Source organism: Colobus angolensis, unplaced genomic scaffold, assembly GCF_000951035.1.
Source record: "Colobus angolensis palliatus isolate OR3802 unplaced genomic scaffold, Cang.pa_1.0 Scaffold343, whole genome shotgun sequence".
Lineage (NCBI taxonomy): Eukaryota > Metazoa > Chordata > Mammalia > Primates > Cercopithecidae > Colobus > Colobus angolensis.
Genome location: NW_012116744.1, coordinates 26,716 through 48,610, shown reverse-complemented (window position 1 = coordinate 48,610; position 21,895 = coordinate 26,716). Strand labels below are relative to the sequence as shown.

General features: G+C 51.8%; 1 protein-coding gene across 2 annotated transcripts in view; it reads right to left on the bottom strand.

Annotated features, from left to right (window-relative positions):
• Positions 1-21,895, bottom strand: part of LOC105519275 (zinc finger protein 423) — a 171,714-nt gene that overhangs the window by 132,453 nt on the left and 17,366 nt on the right. Inside the window, exons 1-3 of one of the 2 annotated variants that reach the window (XM_011952587.1) lie at positions 15,930-16,037; positions 10,825-14,039; positions 2,171-2,255 (exon numbers count right to left, since the gene is read on the bottom strand). In XM_011952587.1, coding sequence (XP_011807977.1) covers positions 2,171-2,255; positions 10,825-13,965 — 3,226 coding nt within the window. In that variant the 5' untranslated portion in view covers positions 13,966-14,039; positions 15,930-16,037. Of the gene's footprint in view, positions 1-2,170; positions 2,256-10,824; positions 14,040-15,929; positions 16,038-21,895 lie in introns of those variants that run through there. The other variant, XM_011952586.1, reaches the window with a different exon arrangement.

Below are 21,895 nucleotides of genomic sequence, written 5' to 3'. Positions count from 1 at the left end.
CCATCCAAATCCTGTATTCCCATTTTATATACATATTTATACGTATAAATATAGTATATAACACTATATTATATATTATATATAAACACAAAATATAGTATCTATATATTCCTATAATCACAATAAAATCACATACATATGTTCATCAGTAGACATGTACATGGGGCCGGGTGCAGTGACTCACGCCTGTAATCCCAGAAATTTAGGAGGCCGAGATAGGCAGATCACTTGAGGTCAGGAGTTTGAGACCAGCCTGGCCAACATAGCAAAACCAAGTCTCTACTAAAAATACAAAAAAATTAGCCAGCGGCGATGCCATATGCCTGTAGTCCCAGCTGCCTGGGAGGCTGGGGCAGGAGAATCACTTGAACCCCCGGGAGGTGGAGGTTGCAGTGAGCAGAGATCACACCACTGCACTCCAGCCTGGGTGACAGAGTGAGACTCTGTCTGAAAAACAAACAAACAAACAAAAAAAAACACCAAACCGAAACAAAACAAAAGAAGACATATCCATGAATGTGCCAGCAGTATTTAACACCAAACCAAAACAAAACAAAAGAAGACATATCCATGAATGTGCCAGCAGTATTTCAGAATGGGCCCATCAAGAATCAAACAGGTAAGTGGTGGCTGGCATGCTCCTGTGACAGATTATTACACACCAATGAGAGTCATGATCTCCAACTAGAGGTAATAATGTGAAAAGTGAAAGATGTCAGGTGCAAACAAGTAGAAACTGTGATTCCATTTCCATAAAGTACAAATCAGGCAAAACCAGCCTATATTATTAGACATCAGCATCATGATGACCTGTTGGTGGTGGGGGAGGGCCTGAAGGAGGCCAAGAGGAAAGCTTCTGAGATGCTAGAAATAGTCTGTTTCTTGATCTGTGTGTGGGTTACACAAGTGTGTTTAGTTCATGAAAATTCATTAAGCTGCTCACTTATGACAGGTTTTCTAAATGTACGCAGTAAAGGGTTTTGTAAACCAGTATTCTGATGGCACAGCTGTTAAGCAGCAATGAAAACATGCTACAAGAAGAAAAACAGAGATGAAGTAAAGATGAAGTTCAGGCCAGGCGTGGTGGCTCACGCCTGTAATCCCAGCACTTTGGGAGGCCAAGGTGGGTGGATCATGAGGTCAGGAGTTTAAGACCAGCCTGGCCAAGATGGTGAACCCCCTCTCTACTAAAATCTACAAAAATTAGCCAGGCGCAGTGGCAGGTGCCTGTAATCCCAGCTACTTGGGATGCTGAGGCAGGAGAATCGCTTGAACCCAGGCGGCAGAGATTGCAGTGAGCAAAGATTGCGCCACTGCACTCCAGCCTGGACAATAGAGTGAGGCTCCATCTAAAATAAAAAATAAAATATTAACAAAAAGATGAAGTTCAACCCATGGCTGCAACTTTACTGCTCAGACTACAGAGTCTTGGAGAAAGTGATCACATATCCAACGAAGACCCAGGGTACCAGACTTCTGGAAGCTCTCCCAGGCCCCAGCCCATCCCAGGCCAGCCCCTTCCCTTAAAACCTCCATGCCCATCAGAACATCCAGCTGTGCCCTCCCCTACAATGAGGGCACTCCTAGCTGCCAAGGAGACCACATCCACCCATCCAAGGTCAAGGGGACTTCACAGTTTCCCGGGTCTCTCGTGCCAAGTGTGTGAACTCTACAGAACTTTGCAAGCTGCCCTTCTAGAGAGGCTGAATATTCCAAAGTCCAAAACCACTTGAACAGGAATGGGAAAAGTACCGAAATAACTTTGTAAGCGTTCTGTTTTGACAATGTGCCTGAGGAATTCACCATGTTGAGTGGGGAAATGTGAACAGTTAAATCTATTCAATGTCATGACACACAAAATTGAAGCATAATTGTTCCTGAGTGCTTGACAACTGGAAAGCACTTTGTTTCAGAAATGGAGGGAAATTTATGCTAGAAAATGGAAGAGATTGTCAAAAGTTTGATTATAATGTGAGTGGAGCTGCGACAAGAAGGCTCAGATGGAGAAAGGGCTCCTATTCTGACATTTTCACTCCCATGTGCAATGTCTCAGAAACAGCAACAGTGACTCTGTCCTTTGGCCTAAAAGCCAGTAAAATGATGATTGGAACCGCAAATTTCAAACCCCAAAGAGTAGCTCCAGCATGGCTGGGAGGAAATGCTCTCTTACCAATCATGTGGTTGGCAACATGGATTTGGATCTCTCTCTCGTTCTCGAAGGTCATCTGGCACTTGATGCACTGGTATGTCTTTTTCTGTTTGGAAACCAAAAATAAAAGATTTAGAGAGGAAGGAGGTACGAAAAAGAGAAAGCATAAGTTCCTAGGGGGCCTGGCTCAAGACTTTCCAGAATGGTTCCAGTCCCCTCCTAGGTCTCCCCAGGCCATTCTCTTCCCACCTCCCTCTAAATCCAGCTCTACCAGACTGGGGAAGGGGCATGAAGCTACATTCCAAGGGAGCTACTCCTCTGCTAGATCTGGGAAAACTGCCATCCCAAGGTGAAGCTTTGAGGGAGCTGAGGGAGGCCTCCTTGCTTAGAAAGGCAAATCCATCTACCCATGCCCCCATCCATCCACCCATCCATCCAACCACCCATCCATCCTCCATCTACCCATCCACTCATCTACATACACACTCAACCATCTACCCATTCATCTATTTACATACACACCCATCCATCCACCCATTCATCCATCCACCTGCCTTCCATCCTCCATCTACCTATCCATCCATCTACATACACACCCACCAACAGATCCATCCATCCATCCTCCATCTACCCATCCATTCATCTACATACACACCCACCTATCCACCCATCAATCCATCCTCCATCTACCCATCCATCCATCTACTCCATCCATCCATCCTCCATCTACCCATCCATTCATCTACATACATACCCACCCATCCATCCTCCATCTACCCATCCATCCATCTACTCCACCCATCCATCCATCCTCCATCTACCCATTCATTTATCTATATACTCACTCACTCATCCACCCATACTCCATCTACTCATCCATCTCCCCATCCATACATCTACACACACATTCCCATCTACCCATTCATCCATCCTCCATCTACCCATCCATCCATCCATCCATCCATCTTCTATCTACCCACCCATCTAACTACATACACACCCACCCACCCGTCCACCCATCTACATACATACCCACCCATCTACCCATTCATCCATTTGCATACACACCTATCCATCCACCCATTCATCCATCCATCCACCCATCCATCCTCCATCTACCCATCCATCCATATACCCATCCTCCCATCTACATACACACCCACCAATAGACCCATTCACCCTTCCTCCATCTATCCATCCATCCATCTACATACATACCATACCCAACCACCCATCCTCCATCTACCCATCCATTTATCTACATACTCACACACCCATCCACCCACACTCCATCTACCCATCCATATCCCTATCCACACAACTACACACACATACCCATCTACCCATTCATCCATCCTCCATCCACCCATCCATCCATCCATCCTCTATCTACCCATCCATCTACCTACACACCCACCCATCTACCCATTCATCCACATATACATCCACCCATCCATCCATCTATTCATCCATCAGTCTATCCATCCATCCACCTACCTATTGTCTGTCTATCCATTCATCCATCTACACACACATCCATCCATCCATCCATCCATCCGTCCGTCCATCCATCCATCCATCCATCTATCTTTCTACCTATCCAACAACCTTCTTATCCATTTACTCACCCTAATAACCATGTGGCTGAGCAGGGGACACTGTTTCTGGCAACTCTGGTGTTCAAGGGTGGCTAGGGCACTCCTCATCTGCCCTAAGCACACATGGCCCCAAGGGTTCCCACAGTTGGTTTCCACACACAGGGGCTATTACCAGCTGCCTGTGAGAGCTGAGGGCAGAAAAACTGAGATGAGAAGCTTCAAAGCTTCTCGAAGAGTCATTCCAAAGAGTGAACCTCACTCTCACAACTAATCCCGGATGGTTCTGAAACACCCCAGGGACAGAGGTGGTGTTGCCCATCTGAGGGAAGGACTGTGGCTGTGGGGTTTTTTGAAGAAAGAGGGGTGGTATTGGGAATCAAAATATCCAAGTTTTTTGAAGACCACTTTGGTTCCTGGGATGAGAGGGCTTCTCTTACTTCTGGAAAAGGGAGCAGAACTTCAGATTTCTTGGCCGAGGTCCCAGGCCCAACCCTCAACAATGCAGCCAGATGATCCACCAGGGAGCTTAACTGTCTCAGCTCCCACCTCCCTCTTTATCATTCTGAAATGCTATGATGAGTTCTTGCATGGTGCACATTTTTCTTTCCTTTTACTTTTAACCTATCTGTGTCTTTATATTTATAGTTCAGGCCCTGTAGATAGCATTCAATTAAGTCTTGCTTTTTTCTTTGCATCTAATCTGACAATCTCTACCTTTTGATTGAAATTTTAACTCCATTTATACTTAGTGTAATTGTCAATATGGTTGATTTTAAATCCCACCATCTTTTGAATTAATTTCTATTTTATCCTACCTGTTCTCTGTTCCTATTTTCCTCTTTCCACCCACATCCACAGTTCCCTAAGTAACTATAGGCCTTTGCCTGTCTGGTTGCTCTACATGCAACACCCCCTCCATCCTTGACTCAGTTCAAATGTCATCTCTTCTGAGAAGCCTTCTCTTTTCACCCAGAATGGGTCCAGGATCCCCTTTACACCCCTGCAGTTATGCTAAAGGACCCTAGGTAATTAACACATTGCTGTGTCATGGCAGACTGGCTTATCTGCTCCCTTGTTGCACCATGAGCACCCAGAGGGCCAGGCATGTGTTTTGTCTACCTTTGAGGCAACACAGCCACATGAAGTGCTTAACAAGCCTTTGCTGAACACATAAAGTTGCAGAATAACATATGCGGAGGAGTGTATTCAGGCAGAAGTGACAAAGAGAACTAAAGATGACTTCAGCGTCCTGGACTCACACCACCCTAATGCAGGCCTGACCTAGGGTCAGCGCATAATAATTATTTCACTTTTATTATGATTATTATCAGTGCTAAGAAAATGCTTCTTGAACAAATGAATGAATGAAGAAACAACTGGAGAAACTGGTGCTGGATGCTTCAGGCTCCAGAACCTGCTCTGACAAAACCAGGGGCCTTTCCCACAGTGTTTCAGAAGACTTGGGGTGTTTGCTGTGTCCTGAGTACAGGCCACAGCCTGGGGCCCAGACATAGGCACTCTGCATGGAAAGGCCCTGGGAAGAGTTAGGTAAGTCAGGGGCAGGGTGGAGGGGAAGACAGGGCTGGGGAGTCCAGCCTTACCACAGAGAAAGGAAGATGTCCAGGCCACAAGGAGACTACAGGGCCTGAGGTCTTCTCAGGGGATGCAGCCCAGAGTACCTATCTCAGGTCAACTCCAGGGCGATGGTCATGGAGAAGAACCACCTCGAGCGTCTCCAGCATCAAAACCATGCCTTCTGCTCACATGTGCCCCCACCCACTCTGCTTGGCAAGGTGCAAAACCCTTGGTGGTTGAATGAATGAATGAATGAATGAATGAATGGAATGAGTGAATTAATGAATGAAACACACCCCAGGAAGGGAAGCTTCATCACAAGGAAGTCCATGGGAGGCCTGCTGGACAAGGACCACCCAGGCCTGTAGGCGGGTGGATGGGAGAAAGGGGTTGGTACCAAGCCGCAGTGATGGCTGGGGGCAGAAGACCATGTCCCCCCTCCAAGGATGGGGATTTGCTTGGGTGCAAGTCTCTGGAGGTTGCAGTCATGGCTGGTCCAGAGACATGCAGGGAACAGTCCATGATCGCAGTGACTTGGTTGATCTTCCCAGGGGCTGGTGAATAAAGGGAGCTCACTGTGCTTGGAAAATATATCCCCAGGGGCTTGGGCAGTAAGACAGGCTGCCCCCAAATGCCTCTCAAATGCCTTGGTAATAGGAAGAACACTGTCCAATAACTGAGCCCCTCCTGGTGGGGCACTGGGCTTCAGAGGGTTCAGAGGGTTCCCAAGGGAGGGGCTGGGGGAAGGGCTGACCCCTCATACACACACAAGACACACACACAGATGTGCAAGCACATATGTGTGCATTCACATGCTCACCCTCACCCCAACTCACCAGCAACACACAAGACCTTCACAGACACACTCACAACCCCTACACACAGCAACCTGTAACATGGATACATACGTGCAACCCCCAGAGAAGCAGGGCCATCCACATGGGTGAACAAGGCCACATAGATGGGCATGTCCACACTCATCCAGAGACCCTGTCTTCAGTTCATTCACCACAACCCCAGTACACAGACCGGTACTCCCAAATACACCCACAGATGTGCACATAGCTTCTGACACAAGTGCATACACAGACCCATCCCCACACGTACCACACTCTCATGTACACAGATGTAGACTCATAAGTGCACACATGTGCACTCACACATAGGCACATACACATACAGGCTCACCAGCCCCCAAACCCTCCAAGCATGGCTGGACTCCAGTCCTCATCCCAACATCTATTCCTGGTCTGTCCCCACTCTCAACCCCCCTGGAGACCCCTTCCTCCTGGAGCTTCAGCCCCTACTAGGTGACATAATTACAGAAAGATAGAACTTGGCACTCAAAGCACCTCCCCTGCCATAAGCCCCTTCCCTGGGGCCCAGCCCAGAAGAACTAGAGCTGAGTTCCAGGGCCTGTGGCCAGGGTGCCTCCCCCAACACGGCCCTGAGCAACTGCAGAGGGAGGCCCCGGGCAGGAAGAAAACACACTCGAGAATGGCGGAGACAAGAGAGGGAGGGCAGGGAAGAAATGGCTGGAGCCCTTCAAGACAGGAAGGAGAGAAGGAAAAGCCAGCCAGAGCTGATAAATTTCCATGATCGTGACCACTGCCAACGTTCACTGAGCACCTGCCATGTGTGGGCAGCATTTATGCTAAATACTCACAAACCCTCTGCAAGCTCCACTCTAGGGATAGGGTAAGTGGAGTTTCAAGAGGCTGCATCACTTGGTCAGAGCCTCTTGCTGGTGAGTGGGAGAACAGCAAACACTTCGATGCCCACTGTCTGAGCTGCCATTCTCAGCTCCGTGTTCCAGACCTCCTGTCAGGCCTGGTCTAGGTGACAGAAAGCTAGTGGGATCTGGACAGGCCCTCTAACCTGGATATCTGTTTACTTGGCTGTAAAATGGGTATGAGAACACCTGGCCTGCCCCACCCAGCAGAGAAAGGCACTGTGGGGATCTGTGGGATCGATGGATGGTCAGGTTCTGCCCGTGCTGGTCTCGACTTGGGGTGATGTTGTCATTACCCATAAACAGAGGCGGAGATGGAACTTCAATGCTTCATGCTCCAGCCGACAGCAGCCTCGGCCCCATGGGAACCCAGTCCTCTGAGAGCTGGTTGCTGTGGATACACTCCCGAGGGTCCCAGCCTGCCAGCCCCCAAGCCCCTGTGAAACCCCCAGAGTCTGTTCTTACATGAGTGGGTCCTCAGGGAGGGAAGGGGTGGGCTAACTGACAGCTGGGCCCCTGCCCCCAGGTGTGCCCACGCAGGGGGCAAGGCCCCAGAGAATGCCACCTTGGCTGGGGAGGCACCTGGGCTTTGTCTAGCTCCTTTCTGCAACGGCCCATCTCCCCGGGCCTCTAGGCAGGCAGAGCCATGATTTTCAGCTCATCCCTGCTCACATGAGACCCGAAGGCAGGGAGAGGAAGGCCTGGGGGCCTCCAGGAAACACGCTCCCCTCGAGTTTCAGTCCCTGCAGAGCCGTGCACAGCTGCGCATCCTTGGGTATATGGCATCACCTACCTGAGCTGGCCCCTCTTTGCCAAAACACAGGCCACAACAAGGTTCCTGGGTTGTTGCCATAGAGATGACCTAAAAGTTGGTGCCCAGCAGAGCGCCTCTCACATAGTAGGGGTTTTCACAAAGTGGTGCTTGGTGCTGGATGCAGAGCACTCCAGGGAGGCTGACACAGCCCAAGGCTTTGGAGGCTCTAGAAACAGCTCCTTGGCCATCAGAAAACCCAGCACCATGGTGGGCAGTGCCAGAAAGGGAGGGGTGATCCAGGTTGAGGGGCACCCAGGAGAAGCGGGCATAGTGACCCAGCCCAGCTGCACTGCTCCACAGCATGAGCACAGCTGTGACCACCCGGGACCCCACCCCAGCTGGGCTCTCCCTTCTTACAGCCAGGATGCGTTGCAGAGCTGCTGGGTGGACTGTTGGTCAAGACCAGGGGCTGTGGTGCAGATGCTGCCTCTCTGGGTTCAAGTCCCCTCTCAGCTCTGGAAAGCTGGGGGCTTGAGGCAAGCGACATCATTGTGCTACGCCTCAGTTTCCTCACTTACAACATGAAATATTGTAAGGATTAAGTAGGAAGTGCTTGGCAAGTCCTTACTCCTCAATGAGTGTGGATTGCTACTGTAAAAGGAAAAAATACCAGCAGCATCTACTATGTGCTTGGCACTTAATTTACACATTTAATCCTCAGAGCAAAACACTGAGGTCAGCATGATAAATAGTCACGATGGTTCACAACTGATGGGGAACAGGCAGTGACCAATCAGAGCAGATAATGATTAAAAAATCAGAGAGGCCCCCCAGTTTCTCCCTGGATGCAGAGATGTCAGCCCAGGAGAGACTCCATTACTATTCCATCACTATCACTATTCATTACACTGCCACTACCTCTGGCTTCGTAGTGGAGCACAGAGGCCCAGAGAGGTCAAATTACTGCTGGGTCACGGGAAAAGGAGATTTTAACCCAGGCCACCTGACTCCAGGACCCAAACATTCCCTGAGAGCACCTACGCCCCCTAGAAAGGCTGAGGGGGACAGAGCGGGGCAGCAGAAACCAGTGCCCATGCTCAGCCCCTCGGAGGGAATCCTCCTGGAGCCCTGTTTAGAACCCTGGCTCAGCCAAAGGGCCCTGAGAGGGTGGGGTATTGCTATAGCCCCTAAAAAGAGCTCTCCACTCCAGACAGGACTTTGAGGAGAGGCCCCAGGCCCCAGCCAGACATGCAGCTCTGTTCTTTTCTTTCTTTCTTTTTCTTTTTGTTTTTTGGAGACAGAATCTCCCTCTGTCACCCAGGCTAGAATGCAGTGGTACGATCTTGGCTCACTGCAACCTCTGCCTCCGGGGTTAAAGCAATTCTCCTGCCTCAGCCTCCTGAGTATCTGGGACTATAGGCGTGTGCCACTATGCCCAGGTAATTTTTTTGTATTATTAGTAGAGACAGGGTTTCACCACGTTGGGCAGGATGGTGTCGATCTCCTGACCTTGTGATCCGCTTGCCTTGGCCTCCCAAAGTGCTGGGATTACAGGCGTGAGCCACTGCACCCGGCTTTTCTTTTTTTAAGAGACAGGGTCCCACTCTGCCACCCAGGCTAGAATGCAATGGTGTGATCATAGCTCACTGCAGCCTTGATCTTCCAGGCTCAAAAAGTGCTGGGACTACAGGTGTGAGCCACAACGCCTGGCCTTGCTATTTTCATTCAAGTGCTCCTCTCTTCAGGCAGATATCCATGGAAGGGTCCCCTGGCCCTCTGGGCTCCCGTGGGCCTGTGTGTAACACCAGAAGGTGGGGTCAGTGGGTGCTGAGGCCCCTTCCACTGTGGGGTGTTCCCTTTACTCTCTCTGGCCCTCGTCTCTCTCCCTCTGCCCTCCTCACCCCCTCAAAATCACAGGGTCCCAGGAAAAACACCCTCAGCAAACACTCCTGTGTCCCAGCAGGCACCTATGGCACATGGCCCTTCCCCAAACCCTGCCTCCCTGCCAATGGTGCCAGCAGCGGTCCTCGAGGGAATGGTACTCCCGAGAGCCACCTGGCACCTCCTCGGTCTGGAAACAGACAACACAGACTCAATGGGAACCCCAGGCCTGTGCTGTCTGATACCCAAGGGCCACACAGACTCCAGGCCCACCACTGAGTGCCCCTCAGGCCCTGTACTCAAGGCCTGTGTGGGCCTATCTGTAGCCTAGACTTCTCCACAGCTCATTGAAAGCCACTTATTATGGGCCTGTGGCTGGCTCCCTCTGGTCCACAAGTCCCAAGTCAGGGTCCATTTCTGGTTCTCCTTGGCTCCCAGGCACCTCCAAACATAACGGGTGCTCAGGGAAAATTTGATGAAGGAATCAAACAGTCATTAACAATAACAGCAATCGAACCACGTCGAAGGGCCTTCCACATACCAGCAACTGCACTAACAGAAATGATGCTGCTGGTGATAAGAGTACCAGCTGGTGATGACAACCAGCACCACTGAGCCCTGAGTGCCAGGCGCTCGGTCCCTTGTGTGTGTGTGATCTCTATGAACTGTCAAAAGAATCCCGGATCTAAGGCCCAGAAAAGTCAGTGACTTGCCTAAGGAGACCCAATAAACAAATGAGTATGTCTACCCCAGCTCATCAACAAAGACACCAGCCACCACTCATGATGCCCTCACTGTGCATCAGCCACTATGCCAGGCACGTTACCTGCATGATGTCATCAGCCTCTCACAACAATTCTCTGAGGCTGGGACAATTATTGCTCCCATTTTACAGATTAGCACTTGACAAATGAGGCCCAGAGAGATAAATAACATGAGCCCATCACATGGTTGGAAAAGCAATGGCAATGCTGAGGTTCAAACTCAAGGAGTCTACAGCACAGCAGTTGTGTCTCGCTACTGCATGATAGCGCCGCTTCTCGGAAACACGGCACTGAGGGTACGTGGCTCCTGTGGGGACCAGAGGAGCCCCAAGGGGAGGAGCAGGGAGCAGGATGAGGTGGGCTGCACTTACCCGGGGCACTGGCGACGTCTGGGTGGCTTTCCGGGGCCCACTGGTCTCCGGTGTGAGATCACGGTGGTCCACCTGCATGTGGCTCTCCAGGTCTTCGGCACTCTCGAACTTGACACTGCACTCAGGGCAGCGGAGGCCAGCACAGGGCCGGTCGGCGGGCTCGGGCGGGACCAGGCCACCCACCTGTCCATTGGCGCTGCGGGCCATGCAGCCGGCACAGAGGCCATAGGGCAGCCCATTGACGTCGAGCTTCACCAGGTCCTGCTTGCTGCGGAACTCCTTGAGGCACAGGGCGCACTTGTAGAGCTTCTGCAGTCCCTGGCCATTCGGGGAGGATGCCGCCGAGCTGCCTGCCAGCTTCTGCATATGGAAGGTGCCGTGGATCTTGAGCTCGAGCGTGGAGGTGACCGTCTGCATGCAGACCACACAGCGGAAGCCCGTGAGCGAGTTGCGCAGGTCAGGGTGCATCTGGCAGTGCTCGATAAACTCCTCCTCGCTCTGCAGGGGCATCTTGCAGATGCGACAGGTGCCCGTGTCCAGGCTCTTGCTGTGGGTCACCTTGTGCTCGGTGAGCGTCAGCAGCGAAGGGAAACGCTCACCACAGATGGGACACATGTAGTGCTTGGCAGGGCCCCGGTGCGTCTGCAGGTGCTCCCGAAGCCCGTTCTCCGAGAAGAAAGTCCGTGAGCAAACGTTGCATTTGTGGCTGCCCTTGATAAACTCAGCCTTCTTGCGTGAGCCATCATCCTCGCCTGGCCGGATGTTGTGGTCCCGCAGCCGGTGGTTCTGCAGCAGCACCTCCATGGTGTACGCCGCCCCACAGATGTCGCAGCCGTACATGGGCTCCGACGCGTCCACGTCATCCTCGCTGGCCTCGTGGCTGTTAGGCGCCTCAGGGTTCTTAAGCAGCATGCCCTGCAGGTCAGCAGGCTCAGCTTTCTTGGTGGCCGTGGGGGGCACCCCGTTGGCCGTGCCGTTCTCAGTCGCGGCATCAAACACACAGTGCTTCTCCCGCAGGTGCTTCTCCAGCAGGATGATGGCGTGGAAGGCCTTGCTGCAGAACTTGCAGTTATACTTCTTGCTGTGTGTGGTGATGTGGCACTGCAGCTCCACCTCGGTGCTGAAGGTCTCCCCACAGAAGATGCACTTGTGAGCCTTGGCTGGGTTGCCCAGGTGGCTGTGTTTGACGTGCACCTGCAGGTCAGCCTCCTTGCGGAAGTCCCAGTTGCAGGCCGTGCAGCGGTACATCTTCTTCTCGTTGCTGTGCTTCACCGCCAAGTGCACCTGGATAGACACCTTGGAGTCGAAGACCTCCTGACACAGGGTACAGTGATACAGCACGAAGGTGTGCATGTCCAGCAGGTGCTTCTGCAGGTCATCCACAGAGGAAAATTGCTTGTCGCAGCTCTCGCACACATAGTGGGTTGACGTGGTCATATAATGCACCGTCAGGTGCTGCAGGAGGGACTCCTGGGAGTCAAAGTCCTCTTTGCACTGGGGGCATGCCTGCTTCCGCAGCAGCAGCTCCAGGTGCAGCTTCAGGTGGGTCTGGAAGCTCTCAAAGTTGGAGAACTTGAGGTCGCACTGATTGCAAGGATACTCGCCATTGGAGATGGAGTTGGCGCTTGCTGAGAGCCGCTGCCGCTTCGGGGAAGACACTTCCACGTCGGATGAGACTGGGCTCTGCTCAGCCTTGGACTTCTTGCTGTGGGCCAGTGGAATGTTCTTGTGGTTCTCCTTGATGTGCTTGGTGAGCTTCAGGATGGAGCCAAAGATGGGGGAGTTGGTGCAGTAGGGGCAGGAATAGACCTCCATGAAGGACTGCGTGGGCTGCACCACCGGAGACTCTAGTTTGGCACTGCCCACACTGCAGTGGGCCTGCTGGATGTGCTCGGTGAGGGAGGACTCAGTGAGGAAACCCATGGAGCACTGGTTGCAGAAGAAGGCGTTATTGCCGTCAGAGGGGTTGGTGTTGGGGCCGCAGTGGGAGACACGGATGTGCTCCTGCAGGCTATTGATGTCGGCGAACATCTCGGGGCAGTAGTTGCAGTGGAAGGCGGAGATGTTGCCAAACTGCATCATGGGGTAGGCGTGGTTCTTGTGCAGCTTGCGAACGTGCTCGTTGAGGTTGTAGAGGGTGGGCATGGAGTCCAGGCAGATCTGACACGTGTGGCTCTGCTGGGGCTTGTCCGCGTGGATGGTCTTCAGGTGGATTTCCAGCACGGCCAGGCTGTTAAAGTCCCGCTTGGAGCAATAGGGGCAGCTATAGACCACCTTGGTCCAGCCCTGCCCGTCATCCCGCATCTTCTTCTGCCCCCGCAGCGGCTTCAAGGTGGAGTCCGGGGTGGAGCCACGCTCCACAGAGGCGCTGGAGTCAGGCGTGGCGCTACTCATGGAGGCCACACTGCCCAGTACGGGGTCGGGACTGACGCTGTGGTTGCTGGAGTCGGGCTGCCGGTGGCTGTCCAGGTGGCAGTAAACACCTTCTACGGAGGAGAACTGCTCAGGGCACATGGGGCACTTGTGTTTCTGGTTGGCGTGGGCTTGGTGGATATGGGTGAGCAGCGTGTTCTCGTCGACGAAGACCTCGGGGCAGTGGATACACTGCAGGTCCGCCTTCTCGGACAGCTGTGGGTGGCGGGTGAGCACGTGCTTCTCCAGCTCCTCTGTCTGGCTGAAGGTGTCCTCGCAGTAGTCGCACATGAAGTCGTCCTTCTTGGCTTCCTTCTCTGACTTGGCCAGATGCTCCTTGTTCTTTTTGTGGGCCTGCATGTGGCTCTGCAGCGAGCTGGTGGAGGAGAAGCCACGCTTGCACACAGTGCACTTGAAGGGTTTGCTGGAGCTGTGGGTCTTCAGGTGGATCTTGAGGTGGTCGCTGCGGGAGAAGGCCGCCTCGCACTCGTGGCAGTGGTACTTCTTGTCGCCCGTATGCAGCTTGATGTGCCGGTCGCGGCTCCTCTTGTGCTTGAAGAGGCGGCTGCAGTAGGTACACTTGAACGGCAGCTTGTCGCTGTGGATCTGCTCGTGCCTCTTCAAGTAGCTCAGGCGGATGAAGGACTTGTCGCAGAACTGGCAAGGGTACGGCAGGCCCGTGCCCCCTTCCTCCTCGCCGAGGCCGAGGTCACAACCATCTCCGATCATCTGCGTGGGTGACGCAACATCCTTGCTAGAGGGAGACGAGGCCACCCAGGAGAGTTGTGGGTCGTCATCACCATCTGCAGGGGAAGGCAGAGAGGATATTAGAGGCAATTCCCAGGGCTGCCGAGAAACAAGGACAGAGCCAGCTTCTCGACAGCGCACGGGCTGAGGCTGTGCAGCTGGCCAACGGCTGCGGGGGGCTGTGGGGAGGGGCAGGGGCCGGAAGCAAGTGGACACCAGGGCCTTCCTGTCTGCAGAGGGCATGCCAGAGGGGCGGCAGATAATGAAGGGTGAGCGCCTTTTCCCTTAACAACACTTGCCTGGACCTGGCAGGACGTGGTACCCCCCATCAGAGGGGAGGCTCTCGGCCACTTTCCTGATAGGGAAAGGAGGGGCAGCCTGGACAAAGTCACTGAAAACAAACTCACAGACCATCAGTCCTATAGGCCAAAAGGAGGACAAGTCCTGTCACTTGATCCACACCTGGGAGTCAACTCCCCTCAAATCCCTAATCCCGGAGGGAAGGAAATCCCACTGGTCCTTATGAACACAGGCAAAATTTTGCAACAACAACAACAAAGATTCCCTTATCAGATTGGCCATAGCATGCACCTTTCTCTGGGGATGGGTGGACTGACGAAGCTGGAAGCTGCTGCTTCAGGTAGTACACAAGACATAGGAGGTGTGAAATCAGAGGGCCCGAGACAGCAGATTCCAGTGCTCAGGCGGGAAGTGAGCCTAGGGCACTGAAGAGGCATCTGTGGGTTTCCCGGCGCAGGCCATCCCGAGACCCTTGTTTTCTTTGTTTCCGCTGCACCCCTGGATTCGCCCCAACCCCACCCAGGACCAAGAGAAATGGAGAGATCGTGACAGTGATTGGAGGAAGAATGAGGACGTGGACGACCACAGAGCTCAGACCCAGGCAGACCCTTAACTCCACTGCAAAGGCAAGGAAGAGGCAATCCTTGCACAGACTCCAGCGCGTCCCACCCTCCCTGGGGACAGCCCTCGCAACCCCCTCATTTGCTGGCCTGTCCAGCCTCAGAGGAAAACTAAACAAACCTAAGGGTAGACCGTTTCTGGGAAAACAAAGGCACACAGGACACAGTGAATAAAGCCAGAGACATTCCCTGACGGGGGCCAAGCAGAGCCAGCCCGGGCAGGGAGTGAGTTCCAAGGCTCAAGTTTCTCTTCAGCTGGATTTAAAACTTAATAATGAATGAAACAGACCACAGGCTGCTGCGGGCAGGGGAGAGACAAACAAAAGCTCAGATTCGGCTGCGCTGACCTTGCTCTTGTAACCCCGAGGAAATAAACCACTGCCCCCGCCTCTCCAGCCGCCAGCCAGCCGGGCTGAGTCTTCAGAAGAGCCTCACAGACGTAACCCAGACGTAACCTTGGCCCAGAGGCAGCCCAGACCTTCAGAAAGGGATGGGGCAGGCGCACCGTGCTCCCAGCACGGGTGAACACTGGCACACACATGCGCATACACACACGCCCACCTACATACACACACAACACCCACCATCACACACATTCATTCGCACCATCACTCCCACACACTCACACTATCACTCACAAACTTAAATATACATGCACACGCTCATGTACACACATTCACCTGCAGATGCGTGTGCGCGCACGCACACACACATACACACACATCACAGACCTGTGGTTTCCCTACAAGGCTCTCCACACAAGCTGCCTCTGCTGTCCCAGGCCAATCCCAAGACTTAAAGAGACAACAAGGGCTGACTGGAGGGTCTTGAGGGGTTCCTCACAGCTGGGGCTGAGCCTGGTCCTAGGCCCCACTCCCACCCCCTAGCCCCCGCAGTGCTGACCATGTGAAGATCCACCTGACCCCCCTGGCACCATTGGCACAGCTCAACCCGGATGCATGCAGCTCTCTGAAGCTTGCAGTTCTCCAAAGCTCCCGGCTCCAAGGCTCCTGGCAGCCAACCCACCTCTGAAGCCTGGCTCCCCAGCCCAGCTCAAGGGGCCTCCCGGAACGCCCTCCCAGAGCACCAGCACCTTCTCCCCTGGGGGCCTCACATGACGGGTTCGGCAGACAGGAAGGACGCAGCAGTCGCGGCCAGCTCCCCAGATGACATGCAGTGGGAGGCACCCCAGCCCCTGCCTGCCAATTCCCAGCTCTTGCCAGCTGGGCTCTGTGGGGCACAGACAAAAGGGACCCCAGGCAGGAGATAGCTGGGGCCAGGGGACCTGCTTGGCCCCCGCTCCAGGTCAGGTTGGACTGGCTTCTTATTATTTTGATGTCTTTGCTCAGACTCACTCAAGCTGCCACTGAGTCCTTCCCGTGTGCCCAGCACTCTGCTAAGTGCTTTCTCGCAACTGCAAATGAGTGGCCAGGGCCACTCCCACTGGACAGACGAGGAAACCGAGGCACCATCTCAGAGACTTGCTCTGGGAAATGACAGTGCCAGAGACTGATGCCAGGACTGTCCACATTCAGGCCCCTCGATCATGACGTGGGCCTGGACCAGCTTCTGGGGGTCAAACAGTCAAGTAAGACCACTCCTGCGTGGGTCAGAAGGGGAGAGGGCCCACGTGTAAAGACTTCAGGGTCCTCAGACCTTGATCTCCTTGGAGCCTGCCTCATGAGGAGGACTGGGGCTGGCCCATGATTTGCATTTCTGGAAGGGGCTCATCAGGGCTCAGAGAGACCCACGAGCTCACGGGAGCCCACCCAGCAACTGATGTGTGGAGAATTCTCAACCACTGGGCAGGTGAAACCACTATCACTCTTGTCCCAAGGACAAGTCTGAACAGATATTTCTGCCAGGGTTCATTTGCTGCTAAACCTTTCACACCAGAGGACACTCACTCAGAGCCAGAGCCCTCCTGGCTCCTCTGTGAATTCATCCATGCCCTCAGTATTCCTCTTAACCACTCACTTTATGCATCTGAAAAAAGGGAACCACTGGAAGGAGTGGATGAGAAAAAATAATGGGAGAAAGCACTATTATGCCACTGATGTGAAATGTCCAGAATAAGGCGCATCTGAGACAGAAGGCAGGTTAGCGGCTGTCTGAGGCTGGAGGTGGGAGCAGGGAGTGGCTGCACAAGTGACAGGGATCCTTCTGACACGATGGAAATGGTCTAAAACTAGACTGTGAGTGAAGACTGCAAAGCTCTGTAAACTTACCAAAGACCGGCTGAGTTGCTGACTTCAAACAAGTGAATTTTATGGTATGCAAATTATACTTCAATAAAGTTGTTAAACAAAAGCACTATTTTGCCAATAATAAGAATTAGTACTAATTAGTACCACAAGTGCTAACAATAATAACAGCTCTATTTATTGAGAACATCCCACGTGCCAGCACTGTGCTAAGTATGTCTATTATCGCAATTAATTTCTATTCATCCTCACAACAACCACATCTGGTTGTCTGCAGTAACGTTCCCATTTCTGAGATGAGGAAGTGGGGTTCAGGGAGGTGAGGAACTGGCCACCAGTACCAAGACAGATGCCCCACTAGTGTCTGGCCAAACTGCATCTTGTAGGAGTACAGAACCTGGTCCCCAGGCCCATCAGTCATTCACCCAGTAGGCTTTGGAAAGGAGAATCTTAACCTGCCCGGCACCAGAGTACCCAAGTTTCATTGCAGGCTGGCTGCTTGGCTTTATTTTTCTGCAAACAAGTTTCAAAACTAAAGCAAAGCATATTATTCTGGGAGCAACAAACTGAGCCACTGCTGAGATTATAATCATCTGAATTGAAACGAAAATAAGGCTCCTTAAATTGAAAAGGCCCAATCAGGGAAAATGGGCATGTTGACATATAAAGTCCCAAACTCAGATTGCCCTGTTTAAAGTCTCTTATTCAAAGAACATTCAACCTCGTCAGCTGCCATCCCACCCCCTCCAAATGCATTTTGCTTTGGGGGCACTTAGCTCAGTGCTCTAGAATCATGCTAGAGAGATAAGCTGGGGCCAAAGCTCAGGATGTATTTATAGGGGCATCAGCAGAGAAAAAGGTTCTTTTGTCTATTTTTTTTTTTTTTTTTTTTGGTAGGAGGGATGGAGTCTCGCCCTGTGGCCCAGGCTGAAGTGCAGTGGTGTGATCTCGGCTCACTACAACCTCCGCCTCCTGGGTTCAAGCAATTCTCCTTTCTCATCCTCTAGAGTAGCTGGGATTACAGGCACATGCCGCCATGCCCGGTTAATTTTTGTATTTTTAGTAGAGACAGGGTTTCACCATGTTGGCCAGGTTGGTCTCGAACTCCTGACCTCAAGTGATCCACCTGCCCCAGCCTCCCAAAGTGCTGGGATTACAGGCGTGAGCCACCGCGCATGGCCTGAGGTTCTCTTCTCTTAAAGCAATGACACTTTCCTCATGCTGGATGCTGGACACCACACATACACCTGCAACTGTGACCAAGGTAATCTCAGAGTCCTTTCCAATATGAACATTCCAGAACTCAGGGAGAAGGTGAGTTTTTTCGAGGGAAGTCCTGTTCAGCCGCTACATTTTTATTTTCAAGTAAATACTTGTATTGATTTTGCTGTGTGCCAGGCATTCTTCTAAGAGTTTATGTGTACTCACTCATTCAACCCTCTCAATAGGCTAATGAGTTAGGTACTGTTATAATTTCCATTTACAAATGAGAAAACCAGGGCACAGAGAGGCTGAGTGACTTGTCCAGTTCCACACAGCCGGCAGGCAGCAGAGTCAGGATGCGAACCCCTCTGAGTCCTGTTCAGTCAGTGTTTTCACCCACAAGGCTTCACTACACCCCCAACCCCTCTTTACCCACTTTGGGAGGAGAAGCATGAGAAAATCAAGTGGGAAGTACAATGACTAATGCCAGACCCACGCTTCTCCCCACCCCCCAGAGTAAATGCAATCAAAGAACTATAACAAAAATGAGTTTAAAACACACACACGCGCGCGCGCGCGCGCAAGATGGAGATTAAAGTCATTTAAAAGTGACTAATACTGCAAAAAGGGCAAATAGGAAAAGGGTTATATGAGGCTTTTGCTGTCTGCTGCAGGAAGAGAAAGAAAACAAGCAAAAAAGAGGAGAAAATTTTTAATAAAAATTCAATTAAGTAGAAAAGAGAACATCAGCTGGGCTTCAGAACACGTCAGCAGCAGAAAGAGCCAGGTGATTCCCAAGTTCATGTTGTCACACTCGGTGACCAGCACGGAGCAGGACATGAATTCAGCAGGCTGATTCTATAGTGTGTAAAACTGCCTCAGACACACCTCACCTAGGCAGAGCAGTGCAAGTGGCCACCCAGAATGGCTGGGAACCACAGCTCACAGCTCCTCTGTCACAATGAATCAAAGTCAGGGCTGCTGGAGAAGGTGCTCAGGCCTAGACAGGAGAGTGACCCACAGACTCACAGGAGTGGGCTGAAAGGGGAACCTTCCTGCAGTGAGGGGCACAGATGGAGGAGGAAGTGAACTGTCATCGAAGTTATGCAAGAGGTCCTAAAAAGAACACTAGGGGGACTCTGCATTGAGTTGGGGGGGAAGACAGCTGAGCCCAGGAAGTTCCAGGTTACTAGGACATTCCTGAGCTGGGCAGTTCCATCTGTGTGAATAAAAATGATCATCCAGCCGGGTACGGTGGTTCATGCCTGTAATCCCTGAACATTGGGTAGCTGAGCTGGGAGGAGTTTGAGACCAACCCGAGCAATATAGCAAGACCCCGTCTCTAAAAAAAAAAAAGAAAAGAAAAGAGAAGAAAAAAATTTAATTACACAGGCGTGGTGGTGTGTACGTGCAACCCCAGTTACTTGGGAGGCCGAAGCAGGAGGATCACCTGAGCCCATGAGTTTGAGGCTGCAGTGAGTTATGATCATGCCACTCTAGCCTGGGTGACAAGAGTAAAACTCTGACTCTTTAAAAAAAAAAAAAAAAAAAAAAAGACCATGAGCCTACAGAGGGAACAAGAGCTCATCTAGCCATTGGAATGAAGTTTCCATCCCAGTCTGCAGGGCCTCTTGTGCCCAGGACTGTGCTGGATGCTGCAGGGTCACCTGGGTGCATCCCACCTTGGTCCTGTCACATGGACATCCCAAACCATACAAAGGAAGGCCAAGTAGAGCAAGAAAGGCACCAGTGGGAGTCATGCTGGGGCAACAGGTAGAGAGTACATCAGGAGGCCGGGCCTCCATTGCCTCTGCTGGCTCATAGAAAGCTGGAATTCATCCTCTCTACAGCCCCTGTCAGAGAAATATAAAGTTCACCTTATACAATACTCCAACCATCAAGACTGTCTTCATGATAGACACAAAAAGGCCTTATAGTGCTTCACAAAGTCCCAAAAAAGACTCCTTGCCACTCACCTGTTTCTTTAGAAAAATGAAAATTGCCAAGGAGACCAGTTCCCAACAGGACAAAGCTTTATAACACACCAAGCAGAGCCTCTCTGCTGCCCCCATCCAGAGCTCCAGGAATGGGAATCACTGTGGCCCTTCCCTAAGCTCAGAGGAATGGGACCCTAGACTCAGGAACCAACTACCAAATCCCACATGATACAGCTGGAAAAGCTGAGGCCCAGAAAAGAGAAGAAAATTTATGAGCCTAGCTAATTGGTAGTGGTTGCCCAGAATCCTGTGTTCAGAAGGAATCTGAGGCCTTCTCTAAGGTCCAAAGAAATGAGTGCTGCAATCAATTGATGATGTCTGCCATGAGCAGAGACATGTGGGAATGGAATAGTCAAAGGGAACTGAGCAAACTGGAAAGAGGAGTCTCCTGACTCCCAGTGCTAGATGCTTTTCAGGTTTCCTCTTCCAAAAAAGGAGTTGTCCATCCTCTTTGAGAGATGAGGCTTTGGTGTTCCCAAAATCCTGTTGGTCACACAGAGACAAGAGGCCCTGAGAGATACCGTATGATATGGTTTGGCTGTGTCCTCACCCAAATCTCATCTTGAATTGTAGTTCCCATAAACCCCACGCATGGTGGGAGGGAGTTGGTGGGAGGTAACGGACTCATGGGGGCGGTTTCCCCCATGCTATTCTAGCGATAGTAAGTTCTCATGAGATCTGATGGTTGCATTAAGGGATTTCCCCCTTTTCTCAGCTCTCATTCTTCTCCTTCCTGCCACCATGTGAAGAAGCACATGTTTGTTTCCCCTTCCACCATGATTGTAAGTTTCCTGAGGCCTTCCCAGCCACGCACAACTGTGAGTCAATTAATCCTCTTCCCTTCATAAATTACCCAGTTTTGGGTATTTCTTCATAGCAGCATGAGAATGAACTAATATACTGTAGAACTGTGTTGGAGTCTAGAGAGGGATCTCCAACCAGAGAGGTCAGTTGTGACCCCAGCTGATGGTGAGGGTTGCCCAAAGTGGACACAAAGCAGCCCGGACAACCGAGGGAGAGCCAGTCAGTGTTTCCTAGAGCCTGGGGTAACAAGAGCTCCAAGACCTGAATATGCTTCAGGGCACAGGCAGATTGTGGCTCCCGCAGAGGTAGCCAGAGCCTAAGCGGGTGGCCTTCCAGACATGAAATGTTCTGAGTTGAGCTCAAGGGGCATCTGGGCATATTCCTGATCACTTCTTGGGAAACCAGGGGTATCTACACACACTTGATGCCAGAACTAGTCATCCATCCCAGAATACTCCTCAACTCAATTACATTCCTGCCTGTAAAACTAGCATCGGTGTATTGAGGACAAGAGAGGGTGCATAGCTCCTCCCTCATCTTATTTCACTGATGGAGAAACTGAGGCAACATGACGAGTCACAGGCAGATCTAGTGGTTACTGTTTATGGCACATTTTCTTCTTCTTCTTCTTCTTCTTCTTCTTTTGTTTGTTTCTTTGAGATGGAGTCTCGCTCTGTCACCCAGCCTGGAGTGCAGTGATGCAATCTTGGCTTCCTGCAACCTGTGCCTCCTGGGTTCAAGCAATTCTCTGCCTCAATAGGACTCCTGAGTAGCTGGAATTACA